Source organism: Sminthopsis crassicaudata, chromosome 4, assembly GCF_048593235.1.
Source record: "Sminthopsis crassicaudata isolate SCR6 chromosome 4, ASM4859323v1, whole genome shotgun sequence".
Taxonomy (NCBI): Eukaryota; Metazoa; Chordata; class Mammalia; order Dasyuromorphia; family Dasyuridae; genus Sminthopsis; species Sminthopsis crassicaudata.
The window spans coordinates 450,259,104-450,282,586 of NC_133620.1; the positions used below are offsets into that span (position 1 = coordinate 450,259,104).

Consider the following 23,483-nt stretch of genomic DNA (forward strand, 5'->3'; position numbering starts at 1 on the left):
AGGAAAAGGATCCTTTCCAGAGAGTGAAAGCAGGAAAGTCTTTATAAAGAAAGATCACAACATCATGTATTGGGGCTAAAGAAACCCAAGAAACCAAGAAGTCCCACTTTCTCTTATTATTTATTGACATTTTGTTACTGCTGCTGCTGGTTTTGGAGACTGGGTCTCTTTGTTTCTCTGGAAGTACAGTTGCCAGTCACTGGCTTGATGCCCCTATTAATGGGCATGGAAGTTCTGACCTAACCTATTTTTCCTTCCTAATCCAGTTCTCTTCTCCTTAGAAAGCCTAATGACCCCACACGCCTCAGAGTTCATTACACTGGTGATTCTACACACTGAGGACCATCCCCAGTCATCCTGATCTATATCTTGCCACTGGAGCCCACATGGCTTAGGAGGAGGAAGTGAGGCTGGTGACTTTGTACAGCCTCATGCAAAGATGTACAGAGCCTTACAAAGTCTCACTTCAATTCATTTACAAGTCATGGCATTACCTTCTTGATGCCATAGTCCTTTTCTGAAAGATGGACAAACAAATAATCTGTGAGTAGCAGCTTCCTCCCTTCTTCCCTTCCTCTTTCCCTTTTTCCCTCCCTTCCTCCTTTCCTCTCTCCTTCCCTTCCTTCCTTCCTTCCCCCTTCCTCCCTTTTTCTTTCCCACTCTCCCTCCCTCCCTCTCTTCCTTCTCTCCCTCCCTCTCTTCCTTCCTTCCTTCCTTCCTTCCTTCCTTCCTTCCTTCCTTCCTTCCTTCCTTCCTTCCTTCCTTCCTCCCTCACTCAACTCCAATATACTTGTCAGTCATGGTATTGACACAAGTAAACTCTGTAAAATTTGTGTATAATAATCACTGAAAATGACTCAGGTGAACTCTGTAAAAAATGTGTAAAATCACAAAAACCATGTCCCCTTTTTTCTGCAAAAATCCAGGCTCCAAATGGTCTCACATCCTCTCAGACTGAGATAAGCAATATCATTCAAGGACAAATCAAACTCCTATTGATCTTTAAGGAAGTCACATCCTCAGGAAAAAAAACAAAAACAAAAACAAAAAACAAACAAAAAAATTCACATTCAATTGAGAAATCCTGGTCTGATTATCAACTCTCCCCCAGACTTACCCATAAAATAGGTTTTTTGCTAACCATTCTTTGCAGCTTTTCTTCATTGAGAAAATAGGCCTGCTAAGGGAAAGCCTCTTAGTGTAAAATGAAATCTCATTTTTGCCACAGCCTCTGAGTTAGCAAATTCTTTCCCTTCTGAACCTGCCTCTCCAAGCAGAAAGGATCTTATTCATTCAATCATCATCAGTATCACCTTCCCAGTGTCATGGTCCTCTTTGAGAACAAAGGACAAATAGCAAGAACACTCATAAAAATTTGTGAACATTGTCCCAAAGAACTCTTTCTTATGTGAGCTATACTTATTGGCATTTACCATATTATAAATTAAAGGTGATTAGGTGACAGAGTGACTAGAGCATCAGCCTTGGAGTCAAGGGGACCTGAGTCCAATTCCAGCCTTAGAGACTTATTAGCTATGTAAGCTTGGACAAGTCGATTAACCCTGATTGCCTTAAAAGAGAAAAAAAGAAAAAAAGAAATTAAAGATTAGATAGGCAAATGGATAGAAACAATGAACACAAACTTAGAGAGATAATGAAAGGTCAAAGGGCCTGACATAGTATGGTCCATAGGGTCACAAAATAACAACAAAAATTATGGAAGTCATTTTACCTTGCAGCCTCCCTGAAATTCTATGAAATGCACATAATTCTATGAATAGAGAGTACACCAGCTAAGAATTCCAAACTCTTTAAGAAACATTTTCATACAGCAAATTATCAGCTGGAACTACATGCCTGAAAGCCAGGTCTAAATTTACTTTCTTCTTTTTTTTTTATTAAAGCTTTTTATTTACAAAACATATGCATGGGTCATTTTTCAACACTGACCTTTGCAAAACCTTCTGTTCCAAATTTTCCCTTCTTTCCCTCCACTCCCCTAAATGGCAGGTAATCTAATAAGTTGAATATGTTAAAATATATCTAACTTTGCTATTTTAGCATGCTATTCCCTCTACCCTTTTTTATCCAAAATTGAATAGAAGGTAGAAATTGCATTGAAATGATTCTGAGGAATCTTGCTGTACTTTCAATATTCTAAATTGCTTTTCATGCAAAAGTCCAAATGAGTCAATATAGAAGTAGTAGGAAGCCATTGTTACTCTATTGCCACAAATCATGAAACCCCACAAGAAAAGAAGAATCAAGACAACAGATGGCCCAAAAGGCTCATGATTAAGCAAGTTGTAGCAGGCTTACCATTGGTGACTCACACAGAAAAGCACCATAAAAGACATGACCAAAATCATCTATCTACAACAAGAATGTGGGACAGCCATAAAACAAAAATAAGAGGGAACATAGGAATGCCATGAGCAATACTTTGTACCCCTGAGATACCAAAAGAAACCCAGGAAATCATCTAGCTTGTTGGGTGGATCCTTGGCAAAGATTTATGGAAAGGTACAGAGGAGACTTGCTCAGGCTAAGAAAGTCTGAAGGGGTGATGATTCATCCGTACAGATTGGGACGTGATGAAATCACATGCCTTTGAGAGTGCAACCTGACTCCCCAGAGTTCATAGCCCTGAAGCTCTCAAGCAGTCTCCAAACAACAGACAGGGAGGGGCAGAGATGGGGAAATTCATGTTTTTATTTGGGGAAATTCATGTTTTTATTTGAAATATTGATCTTGCTGACAGTTACTCAAAGCTTGATGTGATTCCTCATCTGGAAGATAAGCAGAATCACAGTTACCCTCAGGAAGTTTATCTTCTGTATGAGAAAGCAAGTCAGGTTTTTAAGCTCTAGATAAGACCTCTTCAGAGAGAGGGGAGCATGCATTATTGGATAAAAACTGGTCTTTAAAATGACCTGGTTTAAGTCTTCCTCTGATACTAATGTACTGACTGTGTGATCCTGGGTAGGTCCTTTAACTCTATAGGTCTATAGGCAACTTTCTAACTCCCCAAGTTATAGATAAGGCCCCAACCTTCATTAGTCCAGGTGGTTTCCTTCCCTAGACCAATATTTCCTTCTCTGGAAGTTCTCAAGACCAATGAAATCATAGCTTCAGCTCCTATTCTTATCTTCTCCTTTTATACCATCTGGCACCTAGGAGATAATTAATGCTCCTCCATTTATAGATTGTTAACAATAGCTTATTTTCTTGTGATCTTTAGCTAGGCAAAACTTCAGGTGAGTTTAGTTTGATGTGTGTTTCAGGTAGAACCAATTGTAGATGCAGAAAAGTAACCAGGATGGGACAATAGGATGTTTGCCCCTTCTGACAATAGTTTTCTCCTCCTGTCATGAAATGATAGAAATGACATGAGGGAGGGGACATGCTTTCTTACTTCAGAATTTGGGATAAAAAATGCAGAAAACTATGAAGGTCACTTCTATTTCAAGATGGTGCCCTTGATAAAGGAAGCACACCTTTTTACCCCCATCCTAGAGTTCCATTGCTAATGGGTCTTTTCTGAGCATTTTCCCCTTTTATCACCACCACACAAGTATCACTGGAAAGAGAACTAACTGAAAAGAGAACTAGTTGAGAGAGTTAAAAGAGAACTAACTAGGTTAAGAGAACTTGGATTCAAATCCTACCATTGCTGTGGGATCTTGAGTAATTTTGTTGACTTCCTGATCTGTACAATGTGAAGGTTGGATTAGATATCCTGGGGGCTTTCTTCTATTTCTCTATCTACAATCCAAATTTCCTCTGAACTTCACAGACCAATACCGCTTTTCCCAAGGAACTGAGTTTATTCCAAGTATGGAGTATACCAGGATTTCTATCTCTCTTCCTTCGACTAAAAGTGAATTTGTCCCAGGTGCCAAAGTTCTTAATAAGGACTTCGGATGGAGAGGGTCCTTCCTATCACACTACTGGTGTCACAAGTCTAGGTTTTATTGGCTGAAATCCCAACTTTTTTTTTTTGAATTCCATCATTTTATTTTAATTTTTTATTATAGCTTTTTATTTACAAGATATATGCATGGATAATTTTTCAGCATTGATAATTGCAAAATCTTTTGTTCCAACTTTTCCCCTCCTACCCTCCACCCCCTCCCCCAGATGGTAGGTTGACCAATACATGTTAAATATGTTAAAGTATAAATTAAATACAATATATGTATACATGTCCAAACAGTTATTTTGCTGAAATCCCAATTTTCTGCACTGCTTTTCATCAACTTAGTGGGACCAATGTTAAGAAAGGGAGTTTTCAAATGAGCTATGCCTCTCATCACTGCAGGATTTGGTGTTATTGTAGGTAAGCATTAAGGATAAAGGAAGCCTCTAGCTTCTAAATCAAACTCAAAATCTTCCTTAAGAAACCAGATGAAAGAAGGAGGACAATTAACAATAGTTCCTTTAAAAGAAAGTAGGAAACAGATACAGAAAATGTAAGCAATGGCACTGGGGGGAAAGAAGCAGGATATTCCTCAGGTTAAATGAGTTATGGAATACCAAATTAGAGAATGGAGAGAGAGACCCAAAGGTCTTGGGATTAGAAGCCATGGAATTTATTGGTCAAGAAGAATAAGGATTTGGGGGGGGAGGGATAAAGGGGGTTGCTCACTGTACTCCTTGGGGCCCCTGGAACCAGATATGACAATGCAAATGCTGCTGCTCATCCGGTCTCTGATCTCCAACAGAAGGAAGAGACAGCTGGAGGCAAAGCTTGCCAAGAAAGCCAGACAAGACAGCCAGAGATAGAATGACCCAGGAGGCATTTCTAGGGTAAGAATCAAAAGAATGCAGAAGGAGGGGGGTTAAGAGACAGCCAGTTATCAATGGGCTAATCCTTTCCCCTTTTGTGCTCTTTCAGAATTGGTTATGGAAAGAACAAGCTTACAAAAATGAAAGATAAGTGCCAAAGTGGGGTAAGACCAAGGCGTGGAGAGAGAAAGCACCGTCATGGGGGACGTTTCCATTACATCGAAGGGGAGCAGAGGAAGAAGAAAAGACAGAGAAGAGATGGGAAGAGACACACAGAGAGACAGAGGGAAAGAATAAAGAGAGAGAAGTTAAAATAGACAGGATTCCATTGATCCAATCTCCTCATTTTACAGATGAGTAAACAGAGACTCCAAAAATCTAATTGAAGTGTTCAAAGTCACAGAAGTAGCAAAAATCTGAGGCAGAACTTGAAACCAGAGTTTGGAACTCCAGGGACAATGCTCTTTTCTGGCTTCCCTAATTGTTTCAAGTAACCAAGTAATTTCCCTTTCCCTTCAGCCTTCAAGTGCTCTGGCATTTATTTCTCTGAAGGAATAGACACTGGCTGGAGGGGAAGGGGAGAAGTATTTTGGCTCCTTGTCATGCTACAGCTGGACCAGCTGCACCATATCCCAATGCCTAGGTCTTCTTGGCACAACTGGGAACAGAGATCCGATTACCCCTTTGGAAATCTGCCTGTCAGCGCCACTAACCATCCCAGCTGCCCCATGATACAAGGGACTTGGAAATAGGAAAGAAAGCGGTGGGGAAAGGAGGAAGGAGGCAGTGCTTCATTATTCTTCTGCTACATCCTCAGCCATCATCTGGGATTTTTCAGGATCTCAGATGCATATTTCCCTCCCGTCACCATATCAAAAGAATGTTTTTAAATGTATTTCAAATAACTAAACTTGCTTAGTATCAGTTTATGTTTAAAGTAGCTAATTTCAACACACAAAGTATTATAAAAATCAATGAGGCATAGTGAACAAAGGGGCCAGCCTGGAAATCCTGTGTTCAAATCCTGCATTGGGGCAAGTAAATCAATTTACCTGTAAACTTCCAAGCAGCTCTTGCCCCTTCTAGGGTTTTTGTGAGGACCACATGAAATAATATTTGTAAAGCATATGGCTCACACATAGGAAGCACTTAATAAATGTGTGATTGATTGTAGAGGGGATTTCCTCACCTACAATTTCCTAATTGTAAAGAATAACCCAAGCATCCTAACACTTTCTTGGTCCTTTCCTTTTATTCCTCAGTGGGATTTTTATCAATTTTTTTCATGTGATCAAAATTACAGTAGACTCCATTCTATTGGTTCAGGGTTTTTTTGTTTTTGTTTTTGTTTTTAATTGTTCTGATTTGGGGTTGTTGCTTTTTTGTGTTTTTTTTGTTGTTGTTGTTTTACTTTGCATTGTTTCCTGAGGATCTTTCCAAATTTCTTGGAATTCTTCATGCTTTAGGGACGTGGGTCCAGATCCGTGATTTCCTCTATGTGGGAAATTCCCAGAAGAGAACTCCCTTCACTCTTGCACATTGGTAACTAGGCTTAGAGAATGCCTACATCCATCAGAAACTTGCTACAGTTTGCATCAGAGATAGACCAGAACTCCGGTCTTCCTATTTCATTTTCCATCTTATTAGTTCAATCATCTCTATGTGGATGATGCTCAGATCTATATAACTAGCATTAGTCCCAGTTAAAAATCACCAAAAGACTTTTTTGAACCTCTTGAAATGGATATTCCCTAAGCATCTCCAACGCAACGTGCCCAATACAGAACTCATCTTTTCTTCCAAACTCTCTCTTCTTCCTGCTCTGCCCTTTTACTGTGACTGGATCTTCAGTCCTCATGATCTATACCTGGCCACTGGACCCAGAAGGTTCTGGAGGAGAAATGGAGGCTCTTCCTCCCTCCCTCAAATCCAATTCACTTGCATACCATCATATGGACTTTCTGAAGGCCTGGTTCTCTTGGAGAACAAAGCACAACAACAATTATTGTCAAGGATACTACCATCCCCCCAGTTAGGTTCACCTTTTCAATGGCATCATCCACTCCTCCCTCCCTCCCTCCCCCATTATCAATCTTGTCATTTCTGCATTCTCCAATACACCCCCTTCAGTCACACAGTCACCATCTTTGTACTCATTCTTCTTGTCTAGACAATCAATAACCTCGAGGCTTTTCCCAGGTCAGCAGCCAAAGTGATTTTCCCAGCAGCTCTGACCACGTAACACCAATAAACCCCGTAAATTCCCTCTGGCTACCAGATTTAATACGAAGTGCCCTATTTGGCATTTAAAGTCTTTTAGAACCTTTTAGAATAAAATAAAACTTTATTCCCTTTCATGAACTCTAAGATTTAGCTACATGGACCTTCTTGCTCTTCCTTTTATACACACTCCATCTCTTATTTGTGTGCACAGTAAATAGTGCCTAATACAAAGAACAGGGTAAAACTAACTTGGGCATAACCTTCAGAACTCTGCCTCAGGGCAGGAAATTTGAGAATGCTTCTTCCTCGGCCTTCCCAGACTCCTAGAAATTTCATCCTGGAGTTCGTTCGCTTCCTCTCCTTGGGCGTCCCACCCCGACTGGAACCTTCGAAGGCTCCCCACTAATGCACGCTCACTCCCCCATTCCGCACTCAGCTGCCATTCGTAAGCCTGAAACTTTTCTCGAAGACAAAGTACCTTCTAGTTGTTCAGTCACGTGAGACTCTTTGTGGCTGCAATGTTCCTAGTCCGAGGTCCACGAACTTTATATATTTTGACGATTTTTCCATAGAACTGTTTACTTGGGCAGCCTCTGCGCGCTGTTTTGTGATTCTGAGCAGGAGGTCCCTGAAGTTTATCGGGAGGTTGTCCAAGGGGTCCGCAAGAAAGACCAAGCACCCTTGCATTCAAGCTACTTGGCGAGGTTATTACGAGGATCAAAAGTGGCAGTGGCCGTCGAGTATCTTGCAGACCCTAATTTGAATCAATTTAAAAAGTATTAAGCGCCCACGACGTCCCAGGCACAGTGCAAGGTGGGGGAGGGGGGGAAGGGAGAAGGGCCAAAAGCAGGGCCGGCCCTCCCGGAGCTTGCAGTCTAACGTACGGAGACCAGACCCAGGTGGGGACGAGGCGCACCGAGGGTAACTACTAACCGAGGGAGCTCGGAAATTACCAGGCGTGGTTACATTGTTAATCATTTATCAACATTAGCATCCACGGCTCCCATTTCCAGGGTGCCCCTCCCTCTCCACAAACCCAAGGCTGGTCTATTTCTTGGCCAGGCCAGCCCATGCCTCGGGGCTACTGCGCATGGGCGGTGGCGGAGGGGGAGCGGAGCCGGCCGGTCACGTTCCGCCTGTCCTCCCTCCCCCACCCTTCCCTTTCTCGAATCCTCCCTCCCCTGGAAGGCGTGGCTTCTGTCGTGTCGTCCCCAAGCCCCACCCCCTCCGCCTTGCTACTTTCTGGCTCGGGCCGCCATTTTGTCTCCAGTGTCTCGTTTGCCGTCGACTGAGTCGGAAGTGTCCTGCGGTCGCTCTGCTGCCCGTGGAGACTCGAAGCCTTTTGTCTGTGCCGGGCTCCCCCTCCGCGTCGCAGGCGCTCCGGACCCCCGCCCCGGAGCCTCGGCCAGAGCCGCAGCGGCGCTCCCCCTTCCCCTTCCTCCCTTCGGTGCCTTCCTCCCTCCCCGGGCCCCCGGAGGGACCCGCGCCCGTCACGCCCCTCCGCGCCCCGCGCGCTCCCGACGCGTGTGAGAGTGTGTGCCCGCGCCCCCCGGACTCAGGCGGTGTCCCATAGATGGCCAGCTTTCCCCCGAGGGTCAACGAAAAAGAGATCGGTGAGGAACCCGGGGTGGGGGCGCTCCCTCCCCTCCCCAGAATGGAAACCGGGAGGGTGGGGTCGGCTTTGTCCTGGGGCTCCGGCGCACGCTGCAGACGCCTACTATGTGCCTGCAGGACCCCAGCACGGGCTCCCGGGGCATCCGAGTCCGCGTCTCCCGGGCATCCGTGTCCGCGTGCGGCGCCCAGTAAAACGCTTGCTACATTGTAACCCTGCGCGGGCCGGTCCTGGGCAGGTTTGGGCATCCGCGGAGCGCTCCGGCCGTTCGGGGATGCTGCCGGCTCGGGCGCCCCTGGATGAATGCGGGCCATCCCTGGTGCGCGGCGGGCGCTCGTGCTGGCGTCGGGCCCCGGGGACGCACAAGAGGGGGCGGGGGCCGGGCCGAGGGAGACGGATCTCCTTCGGAGCCTGCTTCGCCATCCTTAAGTCTTTCAGACCCTCCGCCCGCTCCGGGTGAAGGGAGTGAATATTGTGCGATTGATTTCTTTCCTAGCTCTTTATATTCATTTTTAAGTATTTTGAGCCCAAATTCTTCACTTCCTCCAGCCGGTCCCCCATTGAGAAGGCAAGCTATGTGATTGATTTCTTATTCCGAAGGAAAGCGGGGGGAGGGGAGGGAGCTGGCGTGGGAGTGGAATCCCACGAGCTTTTTAGGATGTAGCCGAAATGGGCCCCAGCCCGGACGAAGTGGTGCTCAGGAAGGTGGCCCGGAAGGATGAGGGAAGGGGGGGGGCGCAGCCGTTCTGGGGAGAAGACTCCTGCTGGAATCGCTCCTCTTAACACGTATGGAGTGGAAGGGCGGGGTAGCCGGACCGCAGTGGCCGGAGGAGGAAGGCTGTTCTCATGGAATTATTGAACTGTAGGAAAGCGGCCCCATTATCTGCTTTCGTAGCCGGCCTTTCTGAAGGAATGGCCAGCCGCACTGTCACGGACTGACTGTGCTGTCCCCATCCGCATTTTGCTTGTGGATTTGAACAGATTTCTGAAAGAACTGGCCAAAAGTGGAGCTTGAGAATGGGATTGCTGCCTCTACCATGGACTGTGATTGAGAAAGAAGGTCGTTTGAATGAGATAGGGAGTGGGGAAACTGAAGCACTTAATTGCTTTGTTGCTACCTATGCACATAATTTTACCTAAGACTATTCCAGGCCTTGGAAGGCAGCATCTCGAGAGGTGGAAAGCAACCAGAAAAGCCTTTACACCAGTATTTGGGAGAAATCAAGGCTTTTAAAAACAGCATTTCTACAGCATCCTCCCGAGCTTTGTTCTCTTAGAAATAAAATAACTACCACATTTCGGAACAACTTTCCTCTGTGAATATTTTAAATTTAAAAATACTATTTAAGTTTAAGTTGATAGATCATTTAAAATTCAACAATTTTAAATTTTGAGTTCCAAATGCTCTCTCTCTTTCCCCTTCCCTGAGACTGAAAGCACTCAGATATAGGACATACATATACAATTATGTAAAACATTTCCATATTAATCATTTTGTACAAGAATTCTTGAATTGTTTTTTAAAAAATGGCTTCAGTCTATACTCAATAATACCAGTTTATTCTCTGGAACAGGATAAGTATACTTCCATCAGGAATCCTTTGGGACAGTCTTGGATCATTGTATTGCTGAGTATACCAACTCATTCACAATTCTTTATACACCAAAATTGTTGCTTGTATAATGTCCTGATTCTTTTCACTTCACCATCATTAAGTCTTTCCAGGTTTCTCTGAAATCATCCTGTTAGTGATTTCACAGCACAAAAATATTCCAATCTTATACCACAGCTTGTTTAGCCATTCCCCAATTGATGGGCATCCATTTGATCTTCAATTTTTAGCCACCAGAAGCTGCTGCTATAAATATTTTTGTACAAATAAGTCCTTTTCCCTTTTCCTTTCCCTTTTTTTGGACATCTTTGGGATATAAAGCTAGCAGTGGGATTTCTGGATCAAAAGGATCAAAAACTTTTATAGCCCTCTGGACATAATTGCAAATTGCACTCCAGAACAGCTGGATCAGTTCACAGCTCCACCAGCAGTGCATTAGTGTTCCAATTTTTTCACATCTCCAACATTTATCATCTTTTCTCACCATCCTAGCCAATCTAATAAGTGTGAGGTGATGCCCTCAACAATGTTTTAATTTGCATTTCTAGTCAATAGTGATTTAGAGTATGTTTTTATATGACTGTAGATGGCTTTAATTTCCTCTAAAAATTGTTCATATCCTTGGACCATTTTAAATATTTATTCACCCAAATTTGATTTCCATCTCACCTAGTATTTTAGGAAGCTATTTTTCAGTACCTGAACTCTATACAAAATTATAGAATCTAGAGAGTTTGAGACCATTCTGTCTCAGCCCTTACAGAGGTCTGCTATAAAGTCCCACATACTTATTTCACATTTGAAATAGATGAAAAATTGATTATGTGTTTTAAAGTTAAAGTAATAACTCCATCCCCTCAATTTCCTTTTCTGTTCCTTAAATTTCTTTTGTTGAACATCTACTCTGTGTAGGGAGCCAAAACAGGACTCAGATAGAGCCAATTAATGCCAAATGTTATTTAGCTGTCCTTGGGCTCCAGAACAATGGTTCTTTCTCCTCTAGTGCCTGAATTTTTTTGTGAAAGCCAAGCCTGGTACTATAGGGTAAGTCACTTCAAACTCTATAGTGACATCCTTGGATTCTGCGGAATTCCTTTAAGGATTAAAAGAACTTTATCTAAACTTCTGTAATGAACTGGCATTGGCCTGCCTCCTGTCTTCCTTGTGACAAATTAATTTTTGTAAAGGTTTGGGAGCTGGAGATATTTATTTGCCAGTCTAGGCATAGCAGTGAGAAAGGAAACCCTTTAAAGAAACAGTACTCAACTATTTTCTTAGGCTGTTCATCAATAATTGAAGTACATTAAATATAATATGTGGATAAAAGGCCAAATATTTCTATGTCTTCATTACTTACCAATAAAAATGTTCCAGGTTTCCTTTTGTGAGGAAAGGTGATAAATGCCTGCCTTTACATATGTTGGGGTTCTCAAGCAAGCCTGTTGGTCTCCTTGGATAATAAGGGCAGATGGGAGGTGATATGCTAAGCTACTGCTTGATCCCAAGAGAGTGATTGGCTCGATTCCAGGACAGGAGACAAGGGAGAAATGAATACTAGGTCCAATTTGAACTCTCTGAATCAAAGTTCTTTCTTAGGAGGTAGTCACCGTTTACTGGTGTCTATGCATTAATGACACTATGGGTGGTATTTTATAGAGATCTCCAAGTCTAATTCCCCTGGCAAGACTGCCTCTCATAGAATAGAAAGAACCTTTTTAAAGTTAATATTTAGTCATAATTCTTAAGAAGGGAGAAATTGAATAATTGGCAGGAAAGTATTAGATATTCAAACCAGCAGACATTTTGGGTTTTCTGAAGCACTTTATTGATGACCATTGAACTATTTTTTGGGTAGATTGTCTGGAATTGATTTGGGGGGGGGGGGAAGATCTTGCCTTTATGTATTGCTGTGTGATTAGGTATGATTTTTTTTTTCCCCCCTCATATCCTAGTATAACTAAAACAGCTAGGGCCAGAATTATCCATATCCCCATTTTGCAGATGAGATCTAGAGAAGTGACAGCCTAGACTTATATCCAGGGCTCCTTATTTTGAAGGTAAGTTGTTATTCCAATAAGATGCTAAGGAATGTAAAATAAGGACTAGAGATCTTAGTAGCAGATCAGTCAGTTAATGTGCAGCTGATAGGAATGTGTGAACTGGTTTATTTCACTATATTGACCCTGTAACCAGATTGGGTCTTGCTATTAAACGTAAGTGACTTATTCCTACCATTTTAACAAAAAGGAGTTGTTGCCATGATCAAGGTTAAAGCAGGAAAATTAAGGTAGAGGTCCTGACTTTACAGAAAATAAAATGGAAAATTCAGATTTTATTTGTGCCTATAAAAGTATGCTTGAATTCCACTGTTGTCAAATAGGTTTGTGTATTTGATTTTACTGGAATCCCTAATGACAACTTTAATTCTTATGAAAGGCAAATTTTTTTCTGATTTCATGACTTTAAGAGATTATGTGGACATCTTTTAGCTGAAAATCGTTAAGTCATTTGCCCTGAATAGTAAAAGTTTTGTTTTTTTCTGTGTTAGATTTCATAGCTTAAAGTAGTTAAAATCAGCAAATCGTGGATCTTTGACTTGAACTAGAATCATATGGCATTGTTACCTGAGTGGTTTCCCAATCTTATTAAATTTGTATGTGGGAGGGTTTACAGAGCATCATCTCTGGATGGGGAGAGTGTTTTGGGTGGTAAAGCTTTATTTGGGCATAGTGTGGGTTAGTTTGAAAGTCCAAACGTCATTTTGTAGACAATGAATCAGGTCACTGAGTGTGTTCTTTTCTTGTCTTCAGTGAGATCCCGTACCATAGGAGAACTTTTGGCCCCAGCAGCTCCTTTTGACAAGAAATGTGGTCATGAAAACTGGACGGTGGCCTTTGCTCCTGATGGTTCTTACTTTGCCTGGTCTCAAGGACATCGCACAGTGAAGCTGGTTCCCTGGTCCCAGTGCCTCAAGAACTTGTGAGTCATTTCTTACTGAACTAGAGTATTCCAGTATTTTGTCTCCTTATGGAAGAATATAAATGCAGGTGTGGAAATTTGTCACTGGTGGGGTAGAGCAGGACCAAACATTCTAATAGAATCTTAAACTGAGGAATAAAAAAGATCACTTACTAGCAATTTTCTCAAGGATATTTGGTCTCAGGAATTAGTAAATATTTTCTCCATTATTAATTGTTAGCTTGCCATGAGAGGCACAGATTGTTGCTTGTTGGACATTTCTGATGACCTCCCAGAGACATTTCAAACTCCATATGACCAGAGTAGTTCCCTCAAGTCCTTCACCCATCTTCCAAACTTTCCTCCAGCTGTTTGAGGCAGTCTCCCCAGGTCTCACCCCACACATCTGGTCAGTAATTGCCAAATCTTGCCATTGCTGCCTTCATGGCTGTCACTGAAACTATTGCAGCAGCCTCTGATTTGGGGGTCTCCTGGCTTCTAGCTCTTTTTTAGCTTCATAGGATATCCTTTCTGCCCCTCAGGGCCTGCCAGAGTGACCTTCTCTGTGCTCAAGAGTGCTCTTGCTCTTTCTCTGCCTCCTGGGATGGCTGCCTGAGCATCCCTGTGTGCAAGAAGGCTGCATGCTCTAGGCTCTTACTATGTATTCTTATAAGCTCCTTGAGAGTAAGGGCGCTTGATTCTTTGTATTCTCAGCATCTTGGAGAATGCACAGGTGTAGCTACATAACTGGATTTGGAAGGTTAGAGAGCCTTGGAATAAGGAAGTTAGGGCTGATCTGGAGGTAGGAAGACCGATCCACCTCAGACTCTGGACAAGTAATCAACTCTGTCTGCCTCAGTTTCTTCATCTGTGAAATAGACCAGAGAAGGAAATGGCAAACCACTCCAGTAACTTTGTCAAGAAAACCCCAGATGGGGTTATGGAGAGTTGGACATGACTGAAAAAAAGATTGAATGACAACAAAAGAGCCTTTAGAGTTATAATCCTAATCTATGATTCTTATTCTGTGTTTTTTTCCCTACATCTTGATTAAGAAAGTATGGGGAGGGGCAGCTAAGCTGGTGGCCCAGTGGATAGAGCACCAGCCCTGAATTCAGGAGGACCCAAGTTCAAATGTGGTCTCAGACACATAACACTTCCTAGCTGTGTGACTCTGGGCAAGTCACTTAACCCCAGGCTCAGGAAAAAAGAAAAAAAAAAAAGTATGGGGAAATGGAACTAAGTGTGTGCTATTACAGGATGCATATATTACATGCATACCTCCTCCTTTTTTTATTTTTGAAAAATAGCTAATAATTGGTTTGGCACCTTTTATTGATCATTTATTTCTTTCCTTAAAGTAGAATTAGAGAAGGGTATGTGGTAAAGGGCTACATTCTGATTATTGGAAGGTTGGGTCCCAGTTAATCCTACTGTACTTCATGGTCTGAAATCGTGTCTAGTGAGAGAACATTGCAAACTGCTTTATTGTTGAATTTTTGTAATGTCCACTGGAGACTTGGTTTAATGCCTTGAATTGATATAGTATCATTTTAGTAACATGGAAATGATTACTTCATCTAGAAATAAGAATAGGGTCATTAAAATTCTGTTTTTGTTTATTGCCATTATAATCAAGTTTAGGTTTACTGCATTCAAAAAACTTATGTTGAAATTCAGGTTTTAAAGTAGTTCTTGTCCTAGGGTCCCCTACTGACTTTCAGCCTTTCTTCCTTTTTTCTTTTTAAAGTCTGTTGCATGGCACCAAGAACGTTACTAATTCAAGCAATTCAAGACTTTCAAGACAGAACAGTTTTGGGGTTTCAAAGAGCAAGCCTTGTGAACACATCATAGACTGTGGGGATATCGTGTGGAGTCTTGCTTTTGGATCCTCAGTCCCTGAAAAACAGAGTCGATGTGTGAATATAGAATGGCACCGATTCAAATTTGGTCAGGACCAGCTCCTGCTGGCCACTGGCTTAAGCAATGGACGCATCAAAATATGGGATGTCTACACAGGTATGATTTCTATCCTAAGAAACAGCTCATTGAAACGTTGTTTCACTTTGTATAATATGTTCATGGGTTTTAAATGGATGATTTTAAAGGTAGGAGTGTGTTGAAAATCAGAACTTTCCTCTGAACATGTCTGTAATTGATTCTACAAGGACTTGCTAAGTTGAGTTCCGTGGTTTAGAAAGAATTAGAAAGTTCAAGGTGCTTCCTGTAATTGAGCTATTGGAAGTCTATTTTTGCCAAGTTATTTCTGAAAATTTTCAGTGTTGCTCCATTTTTCTGCTTCAGTATAGTTCTATAACTTACCCCATCTCTTTTGGTTACTCTTTTTTTTCCTTTCTTTTTATATGTCTTTAATTTTTATTTTTTATTATTTATTTATGCTATTAAACATTTTTTTAGTTAATTTATTTTCAAATTATGTGTATAAATAGTTTTCAACATTCACCCTTGCAAAACCTTGTGTTCTAGATCTTTTCTCCAACCCCCTCCCTTAGATAGTAAGTAATCCAATATATGTTAAACGTGAGCAATTATTTTATGCATATTTCCACAGTTATCATACTTGCACAAGAAAAATCAGATTAAAAAGGGAAAAAAATGAGGAAGAAAATCATTTACTCTTTAAATAAACAGCACTGGAAGGATGAAGAGAGGACATTTGGGGGCCGGTTGTTAGTTAATTATTTCTTCCCAGTAATTTAGTTTTCTGTTTCAAATAGCCAGGTTGCTAGTGATTGGTTAATATTGGAGTTTTCAAGGTAAGACTCCTGGTTTCATCAATTATTAACCTTTAGAAATTTTATGTGATAATTTAGCTGAAGTTTTAACCTACTAGGTTGAAAAGGTAATTCTTGATTTAAGGTATTTAAAATGAGCAATTATAATTATTCAGGAAACTGATTCTGAAGTTTTCCTTTTTAACCAGGACAAAGAAGGATAATACAGTGTTAAAAAGTCAAATCAAATGCCAAACATAGATGTTTTGCAGGAAAATAATGCCTTTCTCAGATTTTAAATGTCATTTCTGACTTTGATATAGAAATGATTGTGTCCTTTGAGGTTTAGAGTTTCTGTTGGGAGTGGGCAAAGGTAGGGGAGTTATGATCTCATTAGAAGAAGGAATTGGAGGTGGAAGGGAGAAGAACAGGGTCTTCTGGGAAAACGTCAAATCAGGCCTTCCTGCCTCCATGGCTAGCTTTTGATCTGTTCTACCATATTTCCTCTTTTCCTTTTAAGTATGTGAAATTAACATGACTTTTGAGTAGTTGGACATTGATATTAGTAGACTTTTCAGTGTAGAGAATAATGTAGAAACTTTGGAAATAATTTAATAGTGAGTTTGTCTTTAGTTACACAAATTGCTTTGTTTCCTAGTTTTTCAGAAATTCTTCCTTGTTTTTTAACAAATTTGGGTTTTATCTGAAAAGAAAATTGGTCTGGGACCTGGCTGGTTTATAAATAAGGACTCAAAAAAAAAGCAGGCACAAAACCCCACCCAGTTCTTCAGACACTGATAGATCACAAGGCTATCAAAGAAACTGATTATTCATTCAGAAAGTAAAATGTTTATAAAATAGATGTTTATCCTTATACTTTAAGCTCCTAATAGGATTTTCTCTTGAGGAAATATGGGGGGAAAAAAGAAAGAAAAGAAAATATGAGTGTGGTTTGAATGTGAATGTTAACTCATCTTTTTTGTGTTTTTGTTCTTTGTAGGAAAACTCCTCCTTAACTTAATGGACCATACAGAAGTGGTCAGAGATTTAACTTTTGCTCCAGATGGAAGCCTGATTCTAGTGTCAGCTTCAAGAGACAAAACTCTACGAGTCTGGGACCTTAAGGATGATGGTGAGTAAGCACCTGACTCTGTGAGGTTAAGGAAAACAGTGTCTAGATGTTGATGAGTGGCAAGAAATATTCATTCATTTCATTTGTCCTTTTCTGTCGTGTCCACTTAACTTAGGAAATGCTATATATAATATTTTTCTTTGTTTAATTCTTGGAATTTTCTGTAAGAACCAAAAAAAAGGAGCCAGCTAAGTAGTCAGTCTGATAGGATTCCCTTTGAGAACCAAGGCCCAAATCCTTGAATTAGTCTCAACTGAGTTTCAATGATTGTTCTTTCCTGACATTTAGTCAAAAGCAGATCCTCTTTGCAAAGATCTCTCACCCTGGCCAATATGACCTACAGGATTTGTGCTGAAATGTGACACAAAAAAGATTGTCACCAGGGGAATCTGGTTGTCATCCTCCCAATCCCCACAACCTAAATGAAAAGGTCTCCTTGAGTCTACCTAGCCAGGCCTTGACTAATTCCTTTAACTGGAGTGGGATGTAGGTGTAAAGGGAGAAGATAAACTAAGAAAGCAGATGGTGTATACAAGTTAAATCCCTCTGGGCTCCTGGGACCTTTGTTTTTGCTGTTTGAAATGGACACAATGGGTAATTGGGATCTTTGTTTTTAGGAAACATGATGAAAGTCTTGAGGGGACACCAGAACTGGGTTTACAGCTGTTCCTTCTCCCCAGACTCTTCCATGCTGTGTTCAGTTGGAGCCAGTAAAGCAGTAAGTATCACAGTTCTTGGACATTGATTTGTGGATTTATTATCCTAATGGATGCACAATCACTTGAAATCTTAAGTAACCCATCAAGCCTGTGCTCGGTGTCATGACTATCTTAAATGTTTTATAATGAGGGAAAAGTTGCATGAAAGAAATGAAATAAGCCAGTCAAGATGTTAATTGTGAATTGAGAACTTGCATTGATTTTAGATGAAGCCGTTCTGTAAACTATCTGGGGAGAGAAGGGGAGGGCCCTGGGAGTTTGGGAGGGAGGTCTTTGCACTTAGATATACATTATAAAAACTGAGAGTTACTGTGTTATTTAGAAAAGAGCTAGCTCAAACATTACTTTGCTAATGATTTTCTTCTCTGTTCTATTTCTCGTCCAGTGTGCTGTTTTTTTTTTTTAATGTGAGCCTCAGCTGGTCCTGGACTTAAAACAAAAAAGTGGCTTATAAAAATAAAATGTTGTGAATAGAAGTAGGGAGAAGAGTAGATGGCTTCTGATATCTCTCATCTGGCCTGCCTAGTGTACTTGAAAGCAGCATGGGTAAAGGTGGGCTTCCGAGAACGGCCTAGAGTTCCCTTAGGAACTCTCCCCGGCCAGCCTTCAGCTGGGGCAGAATCGAGGGAGCCTGAGTTAGCTTCAGGGATGGAGGAGAAGGCTAAGGAAAGGGATGAGCAGCCCGGGCACTCCTGGAGCTGGCTGGGCTGGGAGGCTGGTGGAAATGTATTGTATAACTAGTCAAGACTGGGGAAATGGGAGTTGCCAATGTTGCAAGTTTCAAACAGAATATTCAGCTTAGCCTTTTAAAGCTCATAGAAGAGATCAGATGTTGACATTACTGTTTTAGGCTGTGTGTTTTCCATAAGCTTCTTGCTTTCCCTGTCACAGGTGGTGGCAGCAATATTGGTGTGATTGAGGTTAAGCTGGCACCACTCGCACACAGGCGCACAATGGTGCCAGCTGGGCAGAGTGGCATCTCTGGCTACCGGGCTGGGGGCGACCTTTACCATAGGACGGTGAAGTAACCTTGCATTCGGCTGCAAGGGGTACTGTACGTACGCAGGTGCTGGTCGGCGTCCACTTTCTGCTTCTCTCTCTTTCTTTTTTTTCTTTATTTTTATTTCCCCACAGTGAAACCCACTGACCTCCTCCAAGTAAATTGGTCTTCCAGTCTTATGGAACTTGGGGGTCTGAATAGTGAAACCAATTTAATGTAACAGAATTGGCTTTCAGATGGTTTCTCTGTTTTATTTTTGGATTTGTAGAAGGGACTAGAACTACCTTAGTCTTTGGTTCAGTTTAAACTTTGTGCTTGTTTTCCTTTGTTTGAAATACTAGTATTAATATCAAATCTGTGCAGAAAATGTGAGCTAGTTTGAAAAGAGGGCCTAACTGATAACTCCAAGAGGAATTCATTGATATAAGCCTTGAGAGTTAAAGGCTTTTCCTATAACATTTGGATGAAAATAGTTTTTAAGATGCTACTTAAAGCTATTCTGCACAGTCTAAAAACTGCAGTTTATGCTCCAAAATTCCATATATACTTGCATTGATTAATAGCTAAAGTTTAAAAGAATAAGATGGGTAAAGCTCATGTCACAGAAATGTTGTGATTTTATTATTTTCTTAAATAGAGGCAATTTAAATTTGTTTATGTGGTTGAACATCCTTAATTGTTTGCCCAAGAAAATTCTCTTTGCTTGCAGTATCTGTTTCTCTTCCTAGGCTCACGTTGGTGATCCCAGCCTATTGTAAACAAGTGATTATCTCAAAGGGAGATGCCAAAGGAGTAACAATTTGTTAACCTTACATTTTCTGTCTGTATATTTTTTAAAACTTTGGTAGTTTCTGAAAAAAAAAAAAAATAAGGGGGAATTGTAGTATTTAACACTTGTCAAATTTAGTTTTTATTATATACATATATATATTTAAATATAAATGGAATTTCAGTATAACTTTGTGGTTAAATTATATTGCCTTTATATTTAGGCTTATTTTATAATTAACATACTTAACAGACACTTTTGATATAGAATTTGCATGTTTGCTTTAATTAACTTTAAAACTGATTTTAATCTACCTGACTATGACACTGAGCATATTTTTAATTATTTGTAATTTATATTGCTTAATTTAATATAATTCCAAATAAATTTAGCAGTTTTAGATAAGATGTGTGATTTTTTTTGTCATCTGTGTATCTGAAGGAAGCTATAATATTTGTTTTTTTATTTCAGGTTTTCCTTTGGAACATGGATAAATACACCATGATACGGAAACTGGAAGGACATCACAATGATGTGGTAGCTTGTGAGTTCTCTCCTGATGGAGCATTACTGGCTACTGCATCCCATGATACTCGAGTGTATGTCTGGGATCCGCATATTGGATCGATTCTGATGGAGTTTGGGTAGGTAGGACGGAAACGGCCTTATTCCTTCCTCTGTTCTGGCTACTCTGTTTGACTTTGAGCACCCTGCTCGGCACAAAATAGACACGTGGTAAATGCTTGTTGATTCCAAAGGGGATTGGAATTACCAATGTATTTAGGGAACCAAATTCAGAAATAGATTCTGACATAAAGATCATTTCATGGGGCCTTTGGATCAGTGTCTGGGTTTTACTCTCTGCCCAATTGTCCATGGTTAGATTTGTGCATCAGGAGATCTTTGTGGGATTGACACCTCAGGGGGGAAGGAGAAAGGAAATAAAAGTCTGAGTTTGAGTGCTGAGACCCAGGGAGTCACAAGGAGTGGCCAGTTTGTTTTCAGGCTTCCTGGACAGGCCCCTCACTGAAGCTTCAATCCATCTTCATCATTCCATGGGGAGCTGCCCTTTCCTTGAGCTAGGACCGGGTGGGAAGGCGGCTGTGGGCTCGGAGGGCCTCAGCTCTTCACAGCACCTGTCTGGTCTGTCCGCAGGCACCTGTTCCCTCCTCCTACGCCCATCTTTGCCGGAGGAGCCAATGACGGCTGGGTGCGTGCTTTATCCTTCAGTCACGATGGACTGCACATTGCCAGTCTGGCTGATGACAAGTGAGTGAACTACGACTGAGTTGGCTTTTGTTTCCTTTCATTCTTTCCAGTAATTATTTAAAACACATTCTTTTAAAAAGCCTTTTTTCACTGAATTGCAGTTGAACCCGTCCTGATACCTGCTCTGACTAAAACAATTTCATTTCCTGGGAAATTGGTGCAGTTGTTTAACTGACAGTGCGCCTGATTGCAGCCCTTCTAGAGTGTTATAATAGTTCAGATGAGAGTGGGCTGCTGGTTTCTATCTTTTCTGGTACTCACTGACACTCATGTCAGGGGCTGAACCCAGCCCTTTGAGGTGGGATCCCCCTGGGCTGTCCCTGCTTCACAGCATCAGGGGAGAGGGCAGGGCTTTGGGTGGGCATCTTCTGTTGTTGTGACCTGGGCCCCCTGCCGGTCTCTTCACCCCAGGATGGTGAGGTTCTGGAGGATCGACGAAGACCACCCTGTCCAGGTGGCGACTTTGAACAATGGTCTGTGCTGCGCCTTCTCTACTGACGGCAGCGTTCTAGCTGCAGGGTAAGTGCTGCCTGGGCTCCTGGTGGGCCCTCGTGGGGGAGGGGCTTGGGTCCGTACAGCCAGCTCAGCCACCTCGTGGATGGGGGTGGTTGACGGCCTCCTGCTTTGTCTCTGACCAGGACAAGCGACGGAAGCGTGTACTTCTGGCCCACTCCCAAGCAAGTCCCGAGCCTGCAGCATCTGTGCCGCATGTCGATCCGGAGGGTGATGGCCACGGGCGAAGTGCAGAAGCTGCCGGTCCCCCCCAAGCTGCTGGAGTTTCTTTGCTACCAGATATAGGCGGCTCTGCGCCTCCCGTGCTCAGGGCCCTGGCGGGTTCTGCTTTTCACTAGCCTCACCTTTACAGACTTCAGGCACCTCTCGTGGGCTTAGAAGACTTATTTAAATTTCACACATTCTTGTACTTCATTCTCAGTGGAGCTTTTACAATGTTATTTATAGACTATATTCAAATTTTCTGAAAATATCAAACTGAAAGGGTTTTTTTAACTCTAACTGTGAAAACATGTACATACTTAGATGTTAGATGTCACATATATTATTTTTGGGTTTTTTGCTTTGCTGAGTTGTGTCATGTATATATTGCTTCAGTAGCGCTCACAGCATGTATCTTTGCTGGAAAGTGGAAGGAATTTTTATTCTGGGACACTGATCTAAGAAAGGTAAATTGCCCCACACAAATGTGTATTTGTTTGGGGGAGGGGTTGCCAAACTTCTGACCTGCAAGTGAAAAATAGTTGTTGTGGAGGGAAAAAATTTTGTTTTCCTTAGGAATGGCATCTGAGAGGTGAAGTTGGAATGTGATGTATTAATATAGAACAGAGCCATGGAATGTATAACTAGTAAACAGGTAGTTTTCTTGTCTAAATGCAACTGCAGGCCTTAATTTTGGAGAGCAACTTGTTCATTTAACCCCCACAGTCTAAAGTATTTTAATTGGTTTGGAAAAATCCATCTACTGTATTATTTTCCTAGTGTTTTTTTCTGTAGTAATGGGACATTTTTGTCTTTTTTTTTTTTTTTTTTTTTTTTTAAATCTGGTTTTTGTTTCTGACTGCCATATTATTTCTTCAGGGGGTGATATTGGTGAATTGCCAAAGAGAAGCAATATGTTTGCTTTTGCCTTCTGTTATTTATCTGTACCTGCAGATATTAAAAATGTATGCATTACATAAAATGCTGATTATATATTTTTGTTGAATATTTTTATTAAAGACTTGTACAAAATACACATCTTTTATGTGCTTGTTTTCTTGAGTTGTGGAAAACTAAGCCCTCTCCCTTCAAGTTTTTCACACTCACTCATGATCTTACACTTTGAAATGGCACACACAAGGGATTCATGTATCCCATGGGGCAAGCAATCTGTCTACATTTGATTCTTACAAATAATTTTAAATTGGGAATTATCATGTTGAGGGAAGCATGTTGATAAATGTACAGCAGAGCTTTAAAAAGAAGTACAGGCTAATATACTGTGCAAAAGAGGAAGGGCATGATCTAACAGAGTCCATGTGATGGTTTTTGAGTAAACAAAAGGAGTTCCCTGGGGAATTTTTTAGCCACTGGACTTTGTGATATTTAGAGTTGTGTTATTGTACTAGGGGTCTTCAGGCAATGGGTATATTTTTGAGAAATTTAATAAATAATACATCAAGACTCTCAGTAAATTCGATATGTTTTAAAACCAGAGCCATCTCCAATCATCCTGATCTATATCTGTTCCCAGAAGGCTCTGGAAAAGAAAGTAGGCTGGTGACTTTGCACAGCTCTCGCTCATCACCTCCCTGATCTAAGGACAGACAAAAAAGCCAAGTAAAAAAGTACTCTAAATTTAAGACAATTGTTAATTTCTTGTTTTTATGCATATTTGGCCTCAGATTTGGGTTACTCAATGGGAGTTGTCATATTTGCCAGTGAACATTACATGCTTACACAGGCTCTATACATCAAAAGAACTAGAATTTGTGTTGCCCTTAATGATCAGTTCAAATTGAATTCCTTTATGTCACCTTAGAGAGCAAGAGTGATTCTTCTCAGTGATTTCCCATTCTGGCCCCAAAGCTTAGTTAATTCATTTGGCCTTGTGAGCTCTCAGAATTTGACATTCACCACCCCCAGAAAAATCTTTTTTAGATGGTACAAG

General features: G+C 41.3%; 1 protein-coding gene across 1 annotated transcript; it reads left to right on the top strand.

The window, feature by feature from the left end:
• Positions 1 to 8,266: 8,266 nt before the first annotated feature.
• Positions 8,267 to 22,566, top strand: WSB1 (WD repeat and SOCS box containing 1). Its single transcript, XM_074263661.1, has 9 exons — positions 8,267 to 8,624; positions 13,047 to 13,215; positions 14,945 to 15,213; positions 16,930 to 17,061; positions 17,679 to 17,779; positions 20,021 to 20,193; positions 20,705 to 20,818; positions 21,230 to 21,337; positions 21,457 to 22,566. The coding sequence occupies exons 1-9, from the start codon at positions 8,585 to 8,587 to the stop codon at positions 21,614 to 21,616; spliced, it is 1,266 nt and encodes a 421-aa protein (XP_074119762.1). The 5' UTR covers positions 8,267 to 8,584; the 3' UTR covers positions 21,617 to 22,566.
• Positions 22,567 to 23,483: the final 917 nt, after the last annotated feature.

Coding starts and splice junctions, on each gene's coding strand:
- WSB1 (XM_074263661.1), top strand. CDS start 8,585: ATGGCCAGCTTTCCCCCGAGGGTCAACGAAAAAGAGATCG. Junction 8,625..13,046: donor GGTCAACGAAAAAGAGATCG/GTGAGGAACCCG, acceptor TCTTGTCTTCAG/TGAGATCCCGTACCATAGGA. Junction 17,062..17,678: donor CTGGGACCTTAAGGATGATG/GTGAGTAAGCAC, acceptor CTTTGTTTTTAG/GAAACATGATGAAAGTCTTG.